This window comes from Cricetulus griseus, chromosome 7, assembly GCF_003668045.3.
Source record: "Cricetulus griseus strain 17A/GY chromosome 7, alternate assembly CriGri-PICRH-1.0, whole genome shotgun sequence".
In the NCBI taxonomy this organism is placed as follows: domain Eukaryota; kingdom Metazoa; phylum Chordata; class Mammalia; order Rodentia; family Cricetidae; genus Cricetulus; species Cricetulus griseus.
This window is the reverse complement of record NC_048600.1, coordinates 1,715,854-1,736,863: the sequence shown is the minus strand read 5'-3', so window position 1 is coordinate 1,736,863 and position 21,010 is coordinate 1,715,854. Positions and strand designations below refer to the sequence as shown.

The following is a 21,010-nucleotide window of genomic DNA, read 5'->3' as shown; positions in this document are numbered from 1 at the left end:
ACAAATTAAGAATTGAAGTTTTTCTCAAAGTTTATAGGTTATATAGCTGTTAGGCATCAGAGTTGCAAAGAAAAAAAAAAGGAATAAGTCAGTTACAGAATTTTGTGGGGCCTAGTGGACAGATGTGGAGGAGTTTTAAGAAGTCTAAACATCTCTGGGGGAAAAGATGTCATGGAATTGCTGCTATTTTACCAGCTATAAATTTTCCTATGAAGATAACCCCTGCCAGTCACCACAAAACAATTTTGCCAATGTAATTTACATTTGTAATTTGGTTTTGCAGCTTAAGAAACACCACTCTTGACTTTGTCATTCACCTTTAATCAATTTTAATTCATTGTGACTTTTAAATTTTTATTTAGTCAGGGTTTCTCTGTAGCTTTGGAGGCTGTCCTGGCACTCACTCTGTAGATCTGGCTGGTCTCGAACTCACAGAGACCTGCCTGCCTCTGCCTCCCGAGTGCTGGGATTAAAGGCGTGTGCCACCAACGCCCGGCTGCACTGTGACTTGTAAAAATACTTGTTTCTGAAATAAATTTGTCACGGTAGCAGTACCTAATGCTTGCCATTTTAAGTGAGATAGCTGACATACTTCCTTGGTGACAACAGGGCTCCCAGAGCTGTGGCCTAGCTAAAGCCTGGCAAGCTCAGAGGCTGGGGGGCGGGGAGGAGCGGGGCTGTCAATCCACTCCTCAGACTTTGATTAAACAGGCTTGGCGGTCCTTCCAGGAGCCAGGAATTGGCGCTCGGCTTAGGCGCAGAGGCCTGGGGACCAGGTGTGCGCGGGGTCGCGTGGGCGGGGCTGAGGGGTCGTGTGGGCGGGGACTGACGGCTCACGGGGGCGCGCGGTCCCTGGCGCCATCTGCTGGGTCGGCGAGGGTGCGGATTCTACTCTTGCGTTCCTGTAGTAAGGGTGAGAGGCCAGAGCAGAGCAGGGCTGCCCTGGGGGAGAGGGTAGGGGTAGGGGTGAAGGGTGAGGGGCCAGGGGCGAGGGGTGGAGGGGGAGGGGTGAGGGGCGAGGTGAGGGTGAGGGGGTGAGGGGTGAGGGGTGAGGGGGCAGTGAACGCACACCCTCACTTACCCCTGCCTTGTGGCGGTACCTTTATTATCCTGGCACGGGTCTCCTGATGCCTCTGCACAGGCCACGCCTCTGACTCTGCCCTTCCTCCTCCTGTCATAGCCCGTTTGGCTTTCCCGCCCAACTGTATCCTGGTCCGCTATTGGCCAGCCGGCCTGTCTATTCAACCAATCACAGTGAGGTGTGTCTACAGAGTTTGCGGGGAATCTCCCACGGCAATGGACTTTTGCCATGAGATGGTATTCATGCAGTTGAAAAATGTTTAATTTCTGTCCCGAGGACGGCCACCACACAAGAAATGGAAATGTGGTTTATGTCTTAAGATTTGTGCATCTAACCCATGTTTGATAACTTAGGAAAATGAGATGTAGTTTTGATGTGCAGTGGGGGTGATAGCCGAAATGAAAAAGCAGCCGTGTGTGCTTCTAACGATGGTGACACTGAGGGTGCTCTAGAATTTGCCAGGGGAAGAATGGAGCACAGTCTAAGCGTTAGCGCAGTTGACGAGAGGCGGGAAAACACATGCATGAGCAGAGAATAGTAGGCATTTTCTGTTGAGGCATTTTCAAGGAACCCGCAGAAGACAAAGAGTTGTCTGTGATTATATTTTAGGAAGCATTCTGGGAAGTTAATGATTCTCATTTACTACATCCCTGTAAACAAGTATAAACTTATTATTATTATTATTATTTTGTATCTTGTAGATTTGAGACAAAGTCCGGTTTTCAACAATGCTGAAATCAAACGATTGCCTTTTTTCCATGGATAATTTGTTTTTCAGTAGTCCAAATGAAACTGAAAAGTAAGTGTGCTGAAAATAAAAGGTTATCTAATGTATTATTTTCAGTTTTATATTTAGGGGCTTTTAACTTTTAATAGTTATAATCTAGAATATAGTAATGGTTATACATATTGATAACCCATGATGATAGGTGAGGTATGTCACAAGTAATTGGTTGTATTCAGTAGTTCAAATGCTAAAGTTTGAGTGAGGAGAAAATGAAGTGGAGTCATAGCTATCATTTGCTTATTTATCTATTTATTTACTTAGTTTTTTTGAGACGGGGTTTCTCTGTGGCTTTGGAGGCTGTCCTGGAAGTCACTCTCTAGACCAGGCTGGTCTTGAACTCACAGAGACCTGCCTGCCTCTGCCTCCCAAGCGTTGGGATTAAAGGCGTGCACCACCACACCTGGCTATCAAGCTATCGTTTCACTAGTGTTCCTCACACAGCGGTGTGTATCAGTCCTGTGACACACAGGGAAATGATGTCGAGAGCATTGCCACACAGGGATAAAGCAAAACCATGATAGAAAGTTTACTTATGGAAGCTTTGTCTGAGAGTTTGTGTTTGGATAATGTTAAATGGATTTTGATAGCCTGTCCTTACTAACGTATACTCACATCTTGTTTCCTGTGTAGCCTTCCAGTGAAGGAAAAATCACTGGATTGGTTTCTCCCTCCAGCTCCACTCATTTCAGAAATTCCAGACTCTCAAGAGTTAGAGGAAGAAATTGAAAGTTACAAACTATCAGGTAAATTGTCATGTTTTCTTGTGAAGTCAAACTCATGCAGTTTATGTCTGTATAAAAGAGTTACTAATGTATTTAAGTATTAATTCCTTTTGTGTGTGTTCATCAGATATCAAGATCTAGAACTTTCACCTTCTCTACAAACACATTCACAGAGTGCATAATACACACAGTGCATAAACAATAGTGCATAATATACACAGTCCATAAACAATAGTGCATAATATACACAGTCCATAAACAATAGTGTATAATATACACAGTCCATAAACAATAGTGCATAATATACACAGTCTATAAACAATAGTGCATAAACAATAGTGCATAAACATAGTGCATGAACACATAGTGCATAACACACTATCACATGCTTGTTTGTACTGCTGATCTCTGAATAGGTTTCTCCTCTTATTACTAAAACTTTTGCTACTGTAATTCTGTTTTGTTCTTTGCAAAAAGTAAAGTTTTCTGAGATCCAGATATCTAAGTGTTCTCAGTGAAAACAAACAAGATGCAGAAGATTATCTATAGTTTGAGATGAGTTTAAACATGACTGTGTTAATGATGAGCAGAGTGTGTATAGCATGCAGGGGGCCTCAGTCATGCCCAATGCTACAAAAGTTTCTCCCCCAAACAAGTTAGTTTTCATTGACAATACTCAAAACTTTAATGTTTTATTATGGTTCATAATTTATACATGTTTGCATATGCAGTTTCGTATGTTTTTAAAGCAGGGCCTCTTTGTGCAGCCTTGGCTAGCCTGAAACACTATGTAGATGAAGCTGGCCTTGAACTCACAGAGGTCAGTCTGCCTTTGCTTCCAGAAATAGCCATCTTTATTTCATGACAATAGTAGTACAGATTATCTTATTAATGTTGAGTCTTTTAATTTTTGTAGTTATCTAGTAAGCTCTTTAGAAAAATTTTAATTTTGTTAATGTTTACTAAGTATCTGTGTGTATGAGGGCTACAGTATTTGTGGGCTCAGAGGACAACTTGTAGGAGTCAGGTCTCTCCTTCCACCATGAGGGTCCTGGGGACAGTAGTCAGATTTTCCGGCTTGACAGCAGATATTTTTACCCACTAAACCATGTCACTGTCCCTCTTTAGAAATACTTAAATGAAATTTTTGTCATTATTTAGAAAATTTATTTTCACTAAGAACATGTAATATAATAATTAATAATTAGTATATATTTTTTCCGTAGGTCAAGGAAAGATGCCAAAAATGTTAACATCAAATTTGAAGATCATTAATGAAGACAAAAATTGTATTTTGCCAACACAAAAATTCCATTTTCCCTGTAATGTGCGTAAACAGGATTACCTAAATTTAGGAGGATCAAGTAACAAGGACTCATCCCGTGTTGCCGGCAAGCTGGTGTATGGCTCTTCTCAGAAATATAAAGATCACATGGGCACTGAGATTCCACCTGGTGATTCAAGACTGCCTAAGGCTTCAGAAGATATGGGGGAGGGCACGCAAGCATTCAAAGAAAGGTAACTAATTAGTTAAATAACACTCTGAGAAAATCTGAAAAGAATTAAATTTAATAGGAGGTGGGTGAGGAAAACAGGAGCAACAAATAGTTTATGTGCTAGACGTTATCAGGTCTGTAATTATGCTCATAGGAGTTCTAAGTTCTTGCCTTTCAGGGGCATAAGATTGACTGGAGGCATGACCAGTGACTAAAACTGACTCATTGAATGTGTTGTACTGTGGCATTTATTTTAACAACATATATGGTTAGAGAAAGATTCTCAAGCTTTTCTTATTAGTACCTTTAATATTTAAACTTTACTAAGAAATATCAGTTTTTGTTTAGATGCATTATGTCTGTTATTACTTAGCCATTCTGAAAGTTAAAACTGAAAGCTAGAATTTAAGGTTTAAGTTCACCTTAAAACAATGCAAAACCTGCCTATAGTTAACCTAACACACACACACACACACACACACACATATTTTTATTTTGAGATGGGATCTCATTTTGTAGTGCTGGGTGAAATGGAACTTATTATGTAGACACGGCTGAGCTCAAAATTATAGAAATACTGTCTTTACCCCTGAATACTGGCATTAAAGTCCTCACCCCTGAATACTGGCATTAAAGTCCTCACCCCTGAATACTGGCATTAAAGTCCTCACCCATGAGTACTGGCATTAAAGTCCTTACCCCTGAGTACTGGCATTAAAGTCCTCACCCCTGAGTACTGGCATTAAGGACATGTGCTGCCATGCTTGGCTCTAAATGATATGTTTCTGACTATACTCCAAAAGGACCCTTTTCATACATTGGTGGATGAACCGATTAAAAGTAATGTGACAAACCAGGGACAGAGACTAAGTATGTATATTGTATGATCTCACATGTGTTAGCTTCATACTGCTTTCGACATACGTCAGAAAAACAACTTGAAAACAGAAAAATTTTACTTTAGCAGGCGGATTTTGTCCTATTTTGCTCTTGGTCTCTTGATTTTGAGAGTTTCTCTGCATTAGCCTCCTGAGAGCTACAATTATTTCAGATTATATTTCTGATTGTATTTCTTTTTATTTTATTTATTTATTTATTTTGGTTTTTCAAGACAGGGTTTCTCTGTGGCTTTGGAGGCTGTCCTGGAACTAACTCTTGTAGACCAGGCTGGTCTCGAATTCACAGAGATCCGCCTGCCTCTACTTCCCGAGTGTTGGGATTAAAGGCGTGTGCCACCACTGCCTGGCCCTGTATTTCTTTTTAAAAATTATCTTTTATTCTTTGAGATTATAATAAATTACATCATTCCCCCTTCCTTTCTTCCCTCTAAACCTTCCCTTAACTCCTTGTTGTCTTTCAAAAGCATAGTCTATTTTTGTTGAATGTTATATGTATACATACTTATATTTACCTAAATATATAACTACAGCCTGTTCAGTATGATGATGTTACTGGTATGTATGTTTTCAGGCAGGGCTGGGATTTGGTACTGGATAACCTTGGTTTGCTCTTGCCTAGGGAAGACTATTTCTCCCATTTTCAGCATTCCTTAGTTGCCTGTAGTTCTTTGTGTAGGGTTGAGGCCTCCTGGGGTTCCTCCCATCTCTCTCTTAGCATGTCTGTTGTCCTTGTTCAGCTCATGTTTTCACAGTTACAAGAGTGAGATTTTATGGGTTGTAGCTTCTGACATTCCTAGGAAACACAATCTCACTACAAAATCCCTGATCCTCTGGCTCTTACAATCTTCCTTCATCCTCTTCTGTGGTGTTCCTTGAGCCCTGGGTTTGGGAGTGTTTTATAGATGTATCCATTGGAACTGGGCTCTACAACTCTGCATTTTGATTAGTTATACTTTTCTGGAATGGTTGAAGTGTGTTACAAAGAGAAGTTTTCTTGATAAGGAATGAGGACCACATATTATCTGTGGGTATAAGGACTGACAAATGTTTCTAACAATGTTAGAAGTGATGCTGGTTTAGTAAAATGGTGGTTGTAGGTTCTCCATAAAGATTCATGACTTCACTAGCCCTGGGTAGTTGGTTAGGTTTCTGTTGAGCATGTCTTAGCATCCAATTAGAGATGTGAGACCCAGCAGGTATGAGGGCTGCTACTGCACCCATGTTGATAGTTGTTGTGGTTCATAGGTATCATAGCTGGGTAGGACTGTTGGTTCTCTCCCTTCTGTGGGAGTTTGCATGGATCTTCTGGTACCAGCAAAGCTAGTCCTTGGGGAGGAGCATTTCAGGTCAGATCCAATATGTGTAATTCTTTGTGCCTTTTTTTCCCCCAGTCTACCTTTAGCCAAGCTACATCCTTGTTTCTTTTGTTACATGTTTCTGTTTACTTTTATGTCCTCTATTTCTCTGTGTGTAATCCTAATACTAACTACTTGTTTTTCTCACTTATTATCGCCAAACACAGTACTATCAGTGTTTCTCTATTTCCTAAAATTATTGGAGTTGAGATTCTTTTTAATTATGACTGTATTTTCATGTGGAGGCTATGGTTTGACTCTCTTTGCTGTTATATTTAAAACACTAACTGTGAAAACAAAGACACAAAAGTAACCCTATCAGAGCAGACTTCTCAATAGAAACTGAAAACCCAGAGGGCATGGAATGAATTATTTAGATCATTCAAAGTTGCTAACTGCCAATACAGATTACTATATCCAGAAAATTTGTCTGTCGTAATTGAAGGAGAGAGACTTTACACCATGAAAACAAGCTGAAGAATCCATGCCACTCAGTCATCACCATATAAGGTACTTGAAGGAATTCTCTGGATATAGAGAAACAAACCTGTCTGTAAGGTTGAAGGCATGTGTGTAATGATTTCACTAGACCCAAGATAAGTGATAAATGGATGCTTTATTGGGGAACAATTTAAACAGAACAATAAAGAACACGGCAGCATTTCTCTGCCTTTCTGATCCCATCTACAATCCAAGAGAGAGAGCTCCAAAGAGAAAGACAGTGCCTCCTCATGTTTTCCTGTTTCCAATTCCTTCTGACCTGAAGCCACGCCCAAAGGGGTGTGGCCACTGTTACAGGTTGACAGACAAGATGCTGCTACATAAGGCTGTAGGAACTATAATAGAGGAGAAAGCTGTAGTGCGAATTCTAATTCATCCTAATAATAAAAACCCAGAGTCAGCTATGGGGTAAATGCTGAAAGATCAGAGAAGTAAAGGAGCCAGCAACTAGAGAGACTTCTTACCTGTCCCAAATCCTTAGACCAAAGGGGTGACACTCTCTCTCCTCTCGCCTTATATTTCTCTCTCGGAGCCATATCACTTCCTGTTTCCATCTCCCTGGTGCTGGGAGGCCTGCCTCCCACGTGCTGGTATGAGATCCTAAGTGCTGGGATTAAAGGTGTGCGCCACCACTGCCTGGTCTCTATGGCTAACTAGTTGCCACCTCTGTTCTCTGATCTTCAGGCAAGTTTTGTTAGAGCACAAACAAAATACCACTACAGGAAGCAGCTGGGCTTTCTCTGCCTCTGGCTCCCAAGTGTTTATTGATAAAATAGAACAATAGGGACTTAGTTAAAAACAACACAAATATAAATGGCATCAGAGATCAAAGATCTCAGAAACATCTACTGAAATCCCATCAAACGCTGCTGAATGCACAATGAAACATTTTCTAAAGTAGAACACAAAGCACATCTTAACAAATGCATAAAGGCTGAAATAATTTCTTATATTCTATCTGACCACAATAGAATAAGACTACAATTCAAAGCAAAAGAAAGTAAAGAGCATGCAGAAACTCATGGAGATTGACAACATACAAAACATTCCTGAATCAAATGAAAACAAAATGTTCCTAAAATCAAGTGAAATGAAAACACAACACACCCAAGCCTACTTAATACAGTGAAGGTGGCCATAAGAGGGAAGCGTATGCTTCAGATGCCTACATAAAACAAAAGAAACAGAAACAGGATAACTCTGGCAAGGCAACATACCTGTTATATCAGCACTTAGAGCCAAGAGAATCATCAAATGTTCAAGGCTGACTGGATTTACAGGGCAAGTTCTAGGTTAACCAGGACTATGCAGTGAGACCATATCTCAAAAACAAAAAAAATGAAAACCATAGTTCAAGTAAACAGTGATGAACTCTGAGGTATTGGAAAAGCAAGCCAAAGTCAGCATCAATAAGTGGAAAGAAATATCAGGGCAGATGTTAAGAAAATGTGAACAAACAATACTCATTCTTTAGAATTTTTCAGGGCAGAGCCATGTTTTTTTAAGACGATGGCTAAAATAAAGCATCTGTGAAGTTGAAAACATAAAGGACTTCATAGAGTGGGATTTTTAGAGGACTAGAAAGCTCCATAGAATGTTGGTGGCTGGTGGTGTAATTTAAGAAAAGCTGTGTATGAGAGAGGAAGATGCCACGTGTCAGGGTTCAAACAGAGGTTTTTTTTTTTTTTTTTTTTTTTTTTTATTAGGGAAAGGGATCATAAAAAGGGGAAAGGAAAGGGGGAGACCAGCTTCCAGAGACAGGAGCAGCAGGAGAGAGGGAGAGTGGGGGAGAGAGAGAAGAAAAAGGGGAGGACAGGGAAGGAGGAAGGAGGGAGGGAGGGAGGGAGGGAGGGAGGGAGAGAGGGAGAGAGAGGGGGATGGGAGGTGGGCAGGGCTCTTTTAAAAAGGGAACATAGTGAATATTCACAGGTGGTGCTCTTAGTGGCTGCAGCTGAGGGCGTATCCTATCAGAACCCCAAGGACAGGCCAGTACAGATGCCTGAATACTAACAGCTGGGATCTACACCTTTATAGTTTATTAGGCTTATGTAAAACTCATAATAACTTTGAAATCACACAGCTAGAAAGTGGACGAGCTTTGTACTTAGGTCCAGATTTGCCTGGTTCCAGTTGTTGATTTTACCCAGGATCCCAGCACACTGTGTGCAGTTAGCTATGGTGTTAAGTTAGTTCCCATTCCCAGGATCATTTTATAATGAATCTGTTTATCACCTGTCTGCATTTGGAGTTTCTGTCTTCAATGATAGAATTGTTGGCAGCTGAGTATGAAATTTCACAAAGTTTATTCTCAACTTTTTTGTAGATTTTTGAAAGATTTGGGGTTTTTTTCTTACACAAAAAATATATCAACTAAGTAAAAAAAATTTTTAAATTTAGAAATTCTATCTTTACACAGTGCTCCTTTGGATTTATACCTATAAGGAATAAATTATGGATAAAAATTCCTATAAGGAATTTTATGTATGAAATTTGTTGTTGTTATTGTTTTTTGAGACAGGGTTTCACTGTGTTGTGTAAAGGCTGGCCTCAGATTCAGAGATCCTGCCTGCCTCTGCCTCCTGAGTGCTGGACTTAGAGGTATATGCCACCACCACCTGGTTAAGTATGGAAGAAATTTAATGAAAAGCTTTAAAAGACAGCAACAAAAAATAATTTTGATATTTACAAGTACATATTCCAAAGTAATGTTGGCTAAACTTACTTTGGACAATAGGAGAACAATATTATTTCATTCTTAATCCTTACCCTGGATAATTTCTGTAAGTTGTGAATGTTGTATTAGGAACCTTGATTATTTCATTTTAAGGCTATCATGAACAATTTATTTTGATCAGCTAGATAACAAAGAATAGTTTTAAAGATGGTGTCTCCTTTTTAGTTATTTTTCTGATTCTGTAACAAAGTACCATGACCAAGGCACCTTACATATGAAAGTATGTGTTGGCCTCTAGTTCCAGAAGAATAAGAGTGCATCATGACTGGGAGGTGTACAGCAAGCATCAGGAGTGGGGTCAGGGACAGGAAGCTGAGAGGTAGCATCTTCAGATGCAAGCACAAAGTAGGAGGAAAAATCTGGAAATCCTCCAACAGGGCTGCATCATCTAAACCGCCCCAAACAGCTGGGAACTAAGTGACTGCCCTCTCAGAGGACCCAGGTTCAACTCCCAGCACCCACATGGCAGCTCACAGCCATCTGTAACTCTAATTTCAAGGAATTTCTTGTGGCCTCCATGGCCAGTGTACACGCTCACTCACATAGACAGACAGACAGACAGACAGACACACACACACACACACACACACACACACACACACACACAGATATACATGTAGGCAAGACATCTGCACATATAATTTTTTTTTAAAATCTCAAAAATCTTTAAATAAAAAATAAGAAGAAATATACTTATTTTACTTCTTTTCCATTTGTAGGGAAGAGAAGTTGGGTATACAACACAGACTTGGTTGACCAGGAACATATAGATATATGTGTCATCATTTTCTGGCACAAATGGCATGATTGATATCATATGCTTTATAAATGATGTTATGCTTGTTGGTAATACACTTTTCAGATGTAGATAACAGGCACCTTCTCCCCAGAGGAAACACACACACACACACACACACACACACACACACACACACACACACACACACAAAGACTGTGTTAAAGACAAAATCCTGTTTCATAACCTAAAGACCAGCCTAAGGCTGAAAAATGAAAAGAAATATGACTGAAGGCAATATATAAAAATGGGAGGTAAAACTGTCCCCTTAGAGCATTGCTTCTTCACCTGTGACTCATGACCCCTCTAGGGGTCCAATGCCCCTTTCACGAGTGGCCTAAGGCCATCAGAAAATACATACAGGTATTTTCATTATGATGCATTACAGTAGCAAAATTGCAGCTATGAAGTAGCAATGAAAATAATTTTGTGGTTGGGGTCACCACAACCTGAGGAACTGTGTAAAAGGGTCACAGTGTTAGGAAGGGTGAGAAATCCTGATATAGAGGGACATAAACTAATGCACACCAGAAGCTCCTCCCTCCATTCTGACTTTAAACTCAAAATGCCGCCCCCTCTCCCTCCTCTTCTAGTTCCTTCCTCACAGTTGTGGAGACAACATGCTTGGCTGCCTTATAGTTCTCTCCCTAACTTCCATAAGCCACCCTCATATCCCCTCTGTGCTCCTTTTGAATCCTTTCATCTGAAAGGCCAGGACCTTACTACAGGAACCCAAATAGAGAAACTGCTGTGGTTATAGTTTAGTTTGTGAGTCCCTCACCTCAGCACTTCTCTGGTTTCCAACAGTTTAATTAGATACCTATTGATGTTTACTTCAAAGCTTAATATCTTAAAACATCAGTAAGTTTTGTTAGTTTTCATGGGTTAGGAACAAGTTAATTAGTAGTTTAATTCTGGGGTCTCCCATGAAAAGCATAATTGGGGTTTTGCAAAGGGTCACAAACAAAATGCCACATTGTATGCTGTTACCTGACACTTCCCAAGGACTCTTGGTCCATTTTTGTCAGTTACTCAGTTTGTCTATCAAGTTGGTGTTGATTGTTGACAGGAGTCTTCAGTTCCTCTCCACATGGGCCTGTCCACGGTTTTTAAGTGTTTCCATGGTATGCTAATTCTTCTCAGCATGAGCTATCCAAAAATCCCTATGGAGGGAGAGTGTCTTTATGACTTAGCTTTGGAAGTCACCTGCTGAAAGTACTACATACTAGGGTGCTCTACAAGTTATGAGGGCCAGTTCTGATTGAGTGACTGAGTTTGTAGACATAAAAAGCCTGTGGCTACCAGGAGACATGAATCACCAGAGAGCCATCTTGGAGACAACTGCCTTAAAGTCTTAGATGAGCTTTGGGAAAATGAAGAGACAGACATCAGTGGTAAACTGTAGTTATGGACATTTTTAAGAGGATATTTTGTGCTAGCTTTTAAGCAAATGTTAGAAGCCTAAAATGTGTGGGTTTTTTTTTTCAGATTATTTAGAACATGTGACAATATACATGAATGTGATTATGCCAATGGAAATACTGACTTGGATTCTCATATCAGCTCAGCAAAACTTGCCCAAGCAAAAATAAACAAAGAGAAATCATGGAACTGTGGCAATAGTAAGCAGAAACTTCAATATTCTACAAATAAACTGAAAGGAAATGACACCTTTTCTGCTTCTGGAATTGGAGAAAATATATTCCCAGTACCTTCTTTTTCTGTTGCATCTCAGCCTTGTGACAGTCAAGGTAATTCCTATTCAGTTGCTTATTTGAGTGCTTTTTATGAAAATTCAAACCAATTTGCATTTCTTAGCATAAGGAAGAATAAAAATAGAGTTAAGTTCTCTCTCCATGTGCAATTTATGCATTTCTTTATTGTTGCATTATTTTGTAGCTGTATCTCAATATTTTTAACATACCTCTTAGTAAAATGTTGTACAAATTTTATTGAAAATGGTTAAAATATCCACATAAATATGTAGTATCTTTTATTTATTTATTTTTTAGGTATTTTAGAACCAAATGGCTTAGGTTCCTTGAAGGCTGTCACAGAAATCCGTATCCTTTATTTATTTTACAGTAGCTACTTTACATTTATGAAATCGTATATTTAAAGTATTTTGTTTCAATGTACTCCTGTGTGTATTTACTTAAATATAGATAATTTCTTTTGGTGGAAAAGAATAGATATTGGATTAAATCAAATAGGGGAACTCAAAAGTTTTGTGGATTTGAGGACTTTTTTTTGAAGGGATGTTGAGACAGGGTTTTTCTCTGTAGCTTTGGAGCCTGTCCTAGAACTAACTCTGTAGACCAGGCTCAAATTCACAGTGATCAGCTTGCCTCTGCCTCCCTTGAGTGCTGGGATTAATGGTGTATACCACCAAAGCCTGTCGAGGACATTTTTACTGTTTTAGAAGGAATCTTGTTTGAAGGTTATAAATAATCAAGTTTGTATGCTTGGCTATTTCTAATATGAATACTTGAGTATATTCAGAATATTCTGGTAATAATATCCCTTTTACATCTGAAAAGCAGAAAGTGAATTTCAGTTATTGAGCTCATAATAATATCTTTATTATTTTTTATTGCTGTGATAAAACAGCATGGCCAAAGCAATTTATAAAAGAAAGTGTTTAATGTGGCTTACAGCTTTAGAGGGTTGAGAGTCCATCATGGCAGGGCACAGTGGCAGCAAGCTACAGGCATCTGAGAGTTCATATCTTTATCAGCAAGTGGAAGGCAGAAAGAGAGCCCGAGAAAGGTGGCCATCTTTGAAACCTGAAAGCCCATCCCCCAGTGACACATCTCCAACAAGGCCACACTGCCTAATCCTTCCTAAACAGTTCCACAAACTGAGAGCTAATCCCAGAATCCAGTAAAAGCTGGATTGGCACCATAGCCTGTCATGGAACTAGAGAGGTGGAGACAGAATCACCAGAGCAAGCTGACTAGATAGAAAAGCTTGAGACAGCAAGCTCTAGTTTTAGCACAAGCCTGCCTCAACTTATGAAATAGAGAGCTAAGAAAAAGCACCTGAGGTCAACTTTCGGGGTTCCACATTGTGGTAGTTTGGAAGAAAATGGCCCTCAAAGGTGTGGCTTTGTTGGAGAAAGTGTGTCATTGTGGGGGTGGGCTTTGAGGTCTTCTGTGCTCAAGATATGCCCAGTGTCACAGACCTTACATCTGAATCAAGATGTAAGGACTGTCACATGTCTGCCAGTACCATGTCTGCCTACATGCTGCCATGTCCTGTCATGATGATAATGGACTGAACCTCTGAACTGTAAGCCACCCCGATTAAATGCATTCCCTTTATAAGAGTTACTATAGTCATGGTGTCTCTTCACAGCAATAGAAACCCTAAGACACACATATGTATTTGCACCAATAGAAGAGGAACCTAAGAAATAGTTTAGTAGCAGGCAATTAGCTATTGTCTAGTTAGACCTAAATATCCCATCTCTGAGGACTAGCTTTCATAGTACCAGAAAGTACTATGCAAGATTCCAGAAGAGAGAGCAACCAATTGATGAGCTATGATGCTCATGGTACAGTAACTGTAAGGGTGTATACCTTGGTGGTGACTAACAGCTCTCTAGTTGGACTTTAGACCTACTCAATAAGAGAGAAGTCATGCTGGTACTAGAAAGCTTGCAACTCAGTTAGTAGCACCAGTACTACTGTCTATATGTGTATCCATTGATTATTTTTTAACAGTTTCGTATGTTTATAATAACGTCATTATTTAAAAGCATGTGTCCGAATTGAAAGACAGAAGAGTTTGTAGATCATTTGGACACATATATTTGCAGATTCTTTCTCGGTATGCTACTCTAATTGAATCTTCAGGACATCACGAGTTTTACCATATAGCTCTGTCCGTAGTGCTGCCATCTTCAGTTGTGCAGACATCTCCAGTAGGACAAATAATTGCAGCAGTGCTGCTGCAAGTTTATGGAACAAAGGAAAAATTTGATTTTGAGCATTCACAGTTATCATGATAGATGATATATTTAATGGCTGAGGTTTATCGTGCACTGGGAATCAGAGATTCAGTTTTGTGAATATAAATTGGCACAGGCCTATCTAATGAGAGAGAAACCAGCATGATAGGCCATTCTTAGGCTTGTTATAAATAAATATTTTATGGGGAAAAACATTCCTTGAGGGAAAATGATTCTTTAAAAAGCCAATGGACTCTAAATTTTGTGTTTATTTTGTCACATATTTTCAAATATATTTTTAAAGTTTTCATTTTCACATGTGTGTGTGTGTGTGTGTGTGTGTGTGTGTGTGTGTGTGTGTGCTTGTCTGTGTGAATTATGACAATATCGTGACATGCTAAGAGTAAAATGAAGATTTAGAAATTAGCCATATGGCTTAATAAGTGCAAACCTACAGTCAGTGAGGCACTGTGCTGAACTTGTGGAATATGCCAATTAAGAAAAGAGATAGTGAGTCTTCACCCTTGAGTTACAATGGAAGATGGGGGTGAGGTAGATCTGAACAATAATAACTGTGTAAAAATAAGTCATATGATATTTTAGAAGGTGAAGAGTACTATGGGGAAAGAAAATGTAGGGTAGGGTAAAAGAATTAAATGGAGACTGCTGGAATTGAAGGCTCAAGATACAGAATTTAATAAAATAAACAGGGCAAACCTTAAGGTGGTGAGAAGTAAGCAATGAGATGAAAGAGCAAAGAAATTGGAGAGAAGAATGAAGCATAAAGGCAGAGGAAAAATGTCATGGCAAGTCCGTGGCTGATGTTTTTGAATAGTAGAGCCCATTATAACTAGAGGAGATGAGCATGGGGTTACAAGAACAGAGGATCTGAAACAGAGCCGGTGGGAGATTGGAGGGAGAGAGATGGGAGATAGGATGAAGGATCTTGCAGGGAAAGGGGGAAATTTAGACAGAAAAGTCATATAATTTGTTTTAAAAATTCTTAAAGCATTACTACAACAAGCTATAAGCATTTAAATATCTCATAAAAATAGTTTTTAGAGAACTATGTTTGTTCTTACAAATATATATATATATATATATATATATATATATATATACAGTTTTTATTCATTTGTGTGTATGTGTGTGTACTTTCTTGTCTGTATATGCACTACCTGCATGAAGGTGTCCTTAGGGGCCAAAAGAGGGCAGTGGGTCCCTGGAACTGGACCACAGGTGTTTGTGAGCTGCATGATGTTGGTGCTAGGATGGAATTCAGATTCTCTGAGCCATTGTTCCTGCCCCCAGTAAATCCTAAAGACCTTACTTGTTGGAACTCATTCTTTTTTTGTAGTATCTTAGATCTAGTAATGCATTTGCATATGGTGCTAATAACTGGAGTTGACCAATTGCAACTTAATATGAAGAATGCTATTAAAATATTCCTGAATCTGGCAGTAGAGTCTCACCTTAGAGAATGGGATGATTATTTACTATCCTATTAATAGTTTTAAACTTTCTAATATGGGAAGTATAATCCAAGTTCATTTACTCAGCAAGTATGCTAGTAATTATAATTAAATCAAATAGCACAAGTAATTTAAAATGCAGAAATTCAATATTAACTAACCAGAAACACATCAATTAATAAAACACAGTCAAAATCAGTTAATAGGTGAAAATTTGAACATTAAAGACAATATAAAAATTAAGTGTCTTAGTCAAGGCAAGTAAGAAAAGGCAGACTAAAATAGCTCTAATAGGCATGTCTGCATATATTCAGATCTCCAAAATATTTAACTCTCAGGTTTTATTCCTTATATAACCTTTCATTTTTTTCCACAGGAATTTTATCAGTTATTTTTAGAATAAGGAATGTGGAAGCAGAGTGCAATAACTTCCATTATTTTTTAATTTAAAAATCACATTTGTCTGTGTGTTTTGCTTGCATGTGTGTGTGCCGTGTGCTTGGTGCCTAATGACATCAGGAGAAGGCATCAGATCCTCTGTAACTTGAACTATGGCTATGAACTGGTGCTAGGAACCAAACCCAGGTTCTCTGCCAGAACAAGTGTTTTTAACTGCCTTGTCATCTCTCCAGTTACCTTCCATTAATTCTTAAGATGCTAAAATAGCAAATGTTAAAACCGTATCATTGAATACTGTGAGTCAATAGCATTAAAATGAATTTTTAAATTAAAAGCAAACATTCTTAAATTCTGAAATATTTAACTCCTTAATGTTCTTCTAAGCGGCAAAATTTAGAAGCATATTCAAAGAATTCCCTTATTTCAACTATATACAGTCCAAAGCCTTTGATGATGTAAGTATTTTATAATTACTTATCTTTCTCTTCTTACTAACTGTGGCTCTCTGAAGAGAGGGAAAAGTCACCATCACATTCAACTACGAGTCCATTTCAGGAGATTAGGGAAGGCTTATTAAAGAGTGCAGGTGAGTCACATTGGTGGATTGGCTTGTATTTATTAAATTCATAAGAATTTCTCTTAAGGGTAAAGGAATGATTTTCTCTTAGGGCCAGCATTCATTTTGACAAAACAGGATGATGTAACACAATGTGTTGTTTTAGAGGTTGAAATGACTAGAGCAGGACCATACTTACAAGTTGTAGACGTAAACATATTTGAAGTAATATTCCTAATCTTCTGAAAACACATTTCCCAGAATATGGAACATGCATATAAAAACGCTACCTATTAATGATCAGTTGACTTTGTATCTCTCAGCTTCTTTACACAGATAGGAATTTTGTGATTTGTGCCCCCACTGGTTCTGGGAAAACCGTAGTGTTTGAACTTGCGATAACTAGATTGTTAATGGAAGTACCATTGCCATGGCTCAACATGAAAATTGTTTACAGTAAGTACATATTGTAAAAATGTTGATTAATTATAATCAAAGAGTGAAGCAGAAATGAAGTCATTTCAACTCTGATCATGAGGATTATTATATGGTAGCTCGGTAGCTCATACATTAGAAATATTAGTTTATCTAGTTGTGGTGCTGTGACTGAACCTATTGGCAAGAACTCTGGCAGTGAGCACTGCTCACCTACAGTCTCTCTCTCTCTATCTCTCTCCCTCTCCCTCTCCCTCTCCCTCTCTCCCTTTCTCCCTCCCTCCCTCCCCTCCCTCCCTCCTCCTCCCTCCCCCTCCCTCCCTCCCTCCCTCCTCTCCTCTCTCTCCCCTCTCTCTCTCTCTCTCTCTCTCTCTCTCTCTCTCTCTCTCTCTCTCTATGTGTGTATGTGGTGCTAGACATTGAGCTCAGGGAGGGTCTTGCACAAGCTAGGTAAGAGCTCTACCACTTAGCTGTAATCCTAGCACTCTGTACATTTTTAAGAAAGACATATTGCAGTAGGTTTCCTCTGTTACATTAAATTTGGGACACCTCTTCCCAGAGTTGTACATAAAAAAATATTTGAATCGAGGATTTGAACTTTACATTTAAAAAATGTAAATGAACAAATGGTCAAAATGAACAAATGGTCATGTATTTTACAATTCTAGAATTCTTCTTTTTGGGTGCATATTTCATTAAATTCCCCAAATTATGTACACAGTCTAAAAGAAATGACTAATCACAAAAGGCTTCCTGCGAAAAAGCATTAATCACTTGTTCCATCTCTCTCCATCTTTAGATTCCTTGAGCAATTATTTCTGTTTCAGATTTTAGTTCTTCTGGGTGATTGCTTTTTAGCCTACTATGTTTGTATTTTTAGCTTTTACTTTACCAGTATTACACAGCAGTGTGTTTTTAGACTAACTTTATTAATTAGAGCCTGAGAAAACAATTTTAAAATTACACTGGTGTTCAAAATAAATATATTATTTTAGTGGCACCAATAAAAGCCCTTTGTAGTCAGCGGTTTGATGACTGGAAAGAAAAGTTTGGACCAATGGGCTTGAACTGTAAAGAACTTACTGGAGATACAGTAATGGATGACCTGTTTGAGATTCAACATGCCAATATAATTATGACAACTCCAGTAAGTATTATTTATGTTTCATTATTTGCTTGAAGATACTTGTTTATTTCCATTAAGAAAATTTGTTAAAAGAAAATACAAAGTACAAGAATGCAATTGCAATGTAAAACCTTACCATAAAAGTACTAATATTCAAGATATGGAGAGAGTATCTATAGATAAAAAAGTGGAAGAGAAATGATCACATATATGAACGAGTAAAACAAACCAATATGTAATCTATAACCATGTTGTTTCCTTATATTCATTTGTCCAAGTATGCATTCTAGAAGTAATACCTTGGTGGGGCTTAAAAATATATAATTAGTGGGCTGGGTTCAGTGGTTAAGAGCCTTGGCTGCTCGTCCTACACGCTCCAGTCTCAGGAGACCCCATGTCCTTTTCTAGTCTTCACACGCACTACATGCATGTGTTGCACAGACATAAATGCAAGCAAAACACCCACACACATCAAATATGCAGAGGGTAATTAGATTCTGACTTGTGATTATTTCAAAGATTGAAGACCTTGTCTTTTAAGACTCTTAAAATCATTTAAATAACTTTTTATCCTCACCTCTTTGGTGAAGATTTTAAAGAATCAAGTAAAACCATGCCTTTTGTAATACGTCTGATAAGGTATATCAGACGTATTAAATACTTAAATTTAATACTTGTAAACAATACTTGTAATTCCTTATTAGAATAAACTGCTTGTATTTTTCCCTGTAGGAGAAGTGGGACACCATGACTAGGAAGTGGAGAGCTAACTCTTTAGTCCAGCTGGTTCGACTGTTTCTCATTGATGAGGTAGTGAGCACATTTACCTTCAGAGATAAACAGAAAGTGATCTTTAAAATGGATAGAAATGGCATTTTCAGTAAAATAATGTTTTTGGGCTTTCAAATTGGAAAATGCTTATTTTTCCAAGGAAAAATATTAATATTGTATTTTTAATTGATTAATTAGATTTTTAGTTTTATACTTAATGATTCTCTCTTGATTTCTTACCTAGGTGCATATTATAAAAGATGAAAACCGTGGTCCAACTCTTGAGGTTGTTGTTAGTAGAATGAAAACTATACAGTCTTTATCTAGGACCTTACAAAATGCCAGCCCTGTCCCTATGAGGTTTGTGGCTGTATCTGCAACAATTCCCAATGCTGAGGATGTAAGTCACAATCTTCACTTGCTTGACTTTATAATTTATGGAATTTATGGAATATTTAGTCAATTTGACCTCAGAGAAGATGGTATTTTCTGTCAGTCACTTAATAAGTTTAATATATAAAGTTAGTGCTAGATTTCATTGGCATAACAAAGTTATGGTGATAAATTTAATAAGATATTTTCAGTACAAATCTTTTATTTGCTTTTATCTAAAATTTATAGTTTTCATTTTTTTTGGACACCTTGTAATTTGGATAGAAATGTGTCATGATCGTTGAATGAGATGACACTTTCCCTCATTCTGTATGCCTGTATTGCAGCAGCACTAGTGACTGTTTCAAAAGGGACAGATGTTTGTACTTGTCCTTGTTTAACCAGGATGATGATTTCATGGTTATTGGGACATGGATGTGCAGGCCGAGACTTGTTTGCAGTATTATACTTTCTATAATAGATTTTTAGTTTTGATTAAAAATATGACTCTTTTTATTTTATTATGAGTATATGGGTGTTTTGCTGCATGTATGTTTGTGCATGCTTGGTGCCCTTGGAGGTCACAGAAAGGTGTTGTATCCTTTAGAACTGGAGTTACAGATGCTTGTGAAGCTTTCCTGTGGTTGCTGGGAATTGAATTCATGTCGTCTGGAAGAGCAGCCAGTGCTCTTATCTGTGAGCCATTTCTCCAGCTCCACAGCAAACTTCTTAAAAGCTAGCAGAAAATGAGGTGATGCCACGGCCACATGACAATACATAGATTAGTAGAAATGGGTTAATTTAAATGTAAGAGCTAGCTAGTAATAAGCCTGAGCTAATCCTCTGAATGGTTATTTGGGAACTGATAGGCTGGAGAGAAACCTCCGATTACATTTTATCTCCTCCATTGAGGAGAGGCCTCTGTGTGTTTAACATTCCTGGTTTCCATAGTGATCTGTGGGTGCAAGAACCTTTGTGCCCCCAACATTTATTCACTTGGGACTGAATTAATTGTTATCAGAAAACTTCTTCCCAGAATTGTGCTGTGCTTAAATATTGCTAAAATAAATCAATTGATGACAGATTCTTGAAGTTTGGCCCAGCACCACTCACCTAAGTTGGGCTGAATTCAGTTTTATTCTTCCCTCACCTGGATCATTTTCCTGTGGCTTTAGGGCCCTCTCACAACAGGGTCTCACTGTGTGGCCCTGGCTGGCCTGAACTCACAAAGATCTATGAGCCTTTGCCTCTTGAATGCTGGGATTAAAGGCACATGCCACCATGCCCTAGACAGCTTTGACTTATATAAAAAGAATAAACTTCAAATTTATAGATTGTTCTTCTATATCTACACGTGTATTAGCCTGTCTTCTGTTACTGTAACAGAATATCTAAAGCTGGATAACTGATTTTTAAAAGAGGCTTATTTCACTCACAGTTTGGAAAAATAAGACTTATTTGTTCAGCGTGGTACTGTCCTCCTGGCTACCTCAAAACATGACAAATAGCTCATAGTCAGCCAAAGAGATTTGGGAGTCAGACTCTCTTTTTGTTGT

The 21,010-nt window shown here is 38.5% G+C and overlaps 1 protein-coding gene across 1 annotated transcript in view; it reads left to right on the top strand.

The window, feature by feature from the left end:
• The first annotated feature begins 1,809 nt into the window (after positions 1 to 1,809).
• Hfm1 (helicase for meiosis 1) overlaps positions 1,810 to 21,010 on the top strand; it is an 80,038-nt gene continuing 60,837 nt past the window's right edge. Inside the window, exons 1-10 of the mRNA XM_027425870.1 lie at positions 1,810 to 1,880; positions 2,499 to 2,611; positions 3,817 to 4,108; positions 11,860 to 12,122; positions 12,384 to 12,434; positions 16,579 to 16,649; positions 17,074 to 17,206; positions 18,181 to 18,332; positions 19,044 to 19,121; positions 19,327 to 19,482. Of these exons, the coding sequence (XP_027281671.1) occupies positions 1,810 to 1,880; positions 2,499 to 2,611; positions 3,817 to 4,108; positions 11,860 to 12,122; positions 12,384 to 12,434; positions 16,579 to 16,649; positions 17,074 to 17,206; positions 18,181 to 18,332; positions 19,044 to 19,121; positions 19,327 to 19,482 (1,380 nt within the window). The remainder of the gene's footprint in view (positions 1,881 to 2,498; positions 2,612 to 3,816; positions 4,109 to 11,859; positions 12,123 to 12,383; positions 12,435 to 16,578; positions 16,650 to 17,073; positions 17,207 to 18,180; positions 18,333 to 19,043; positions 19,122 to 19,326; positions 19,483 to 21,010) is intronic.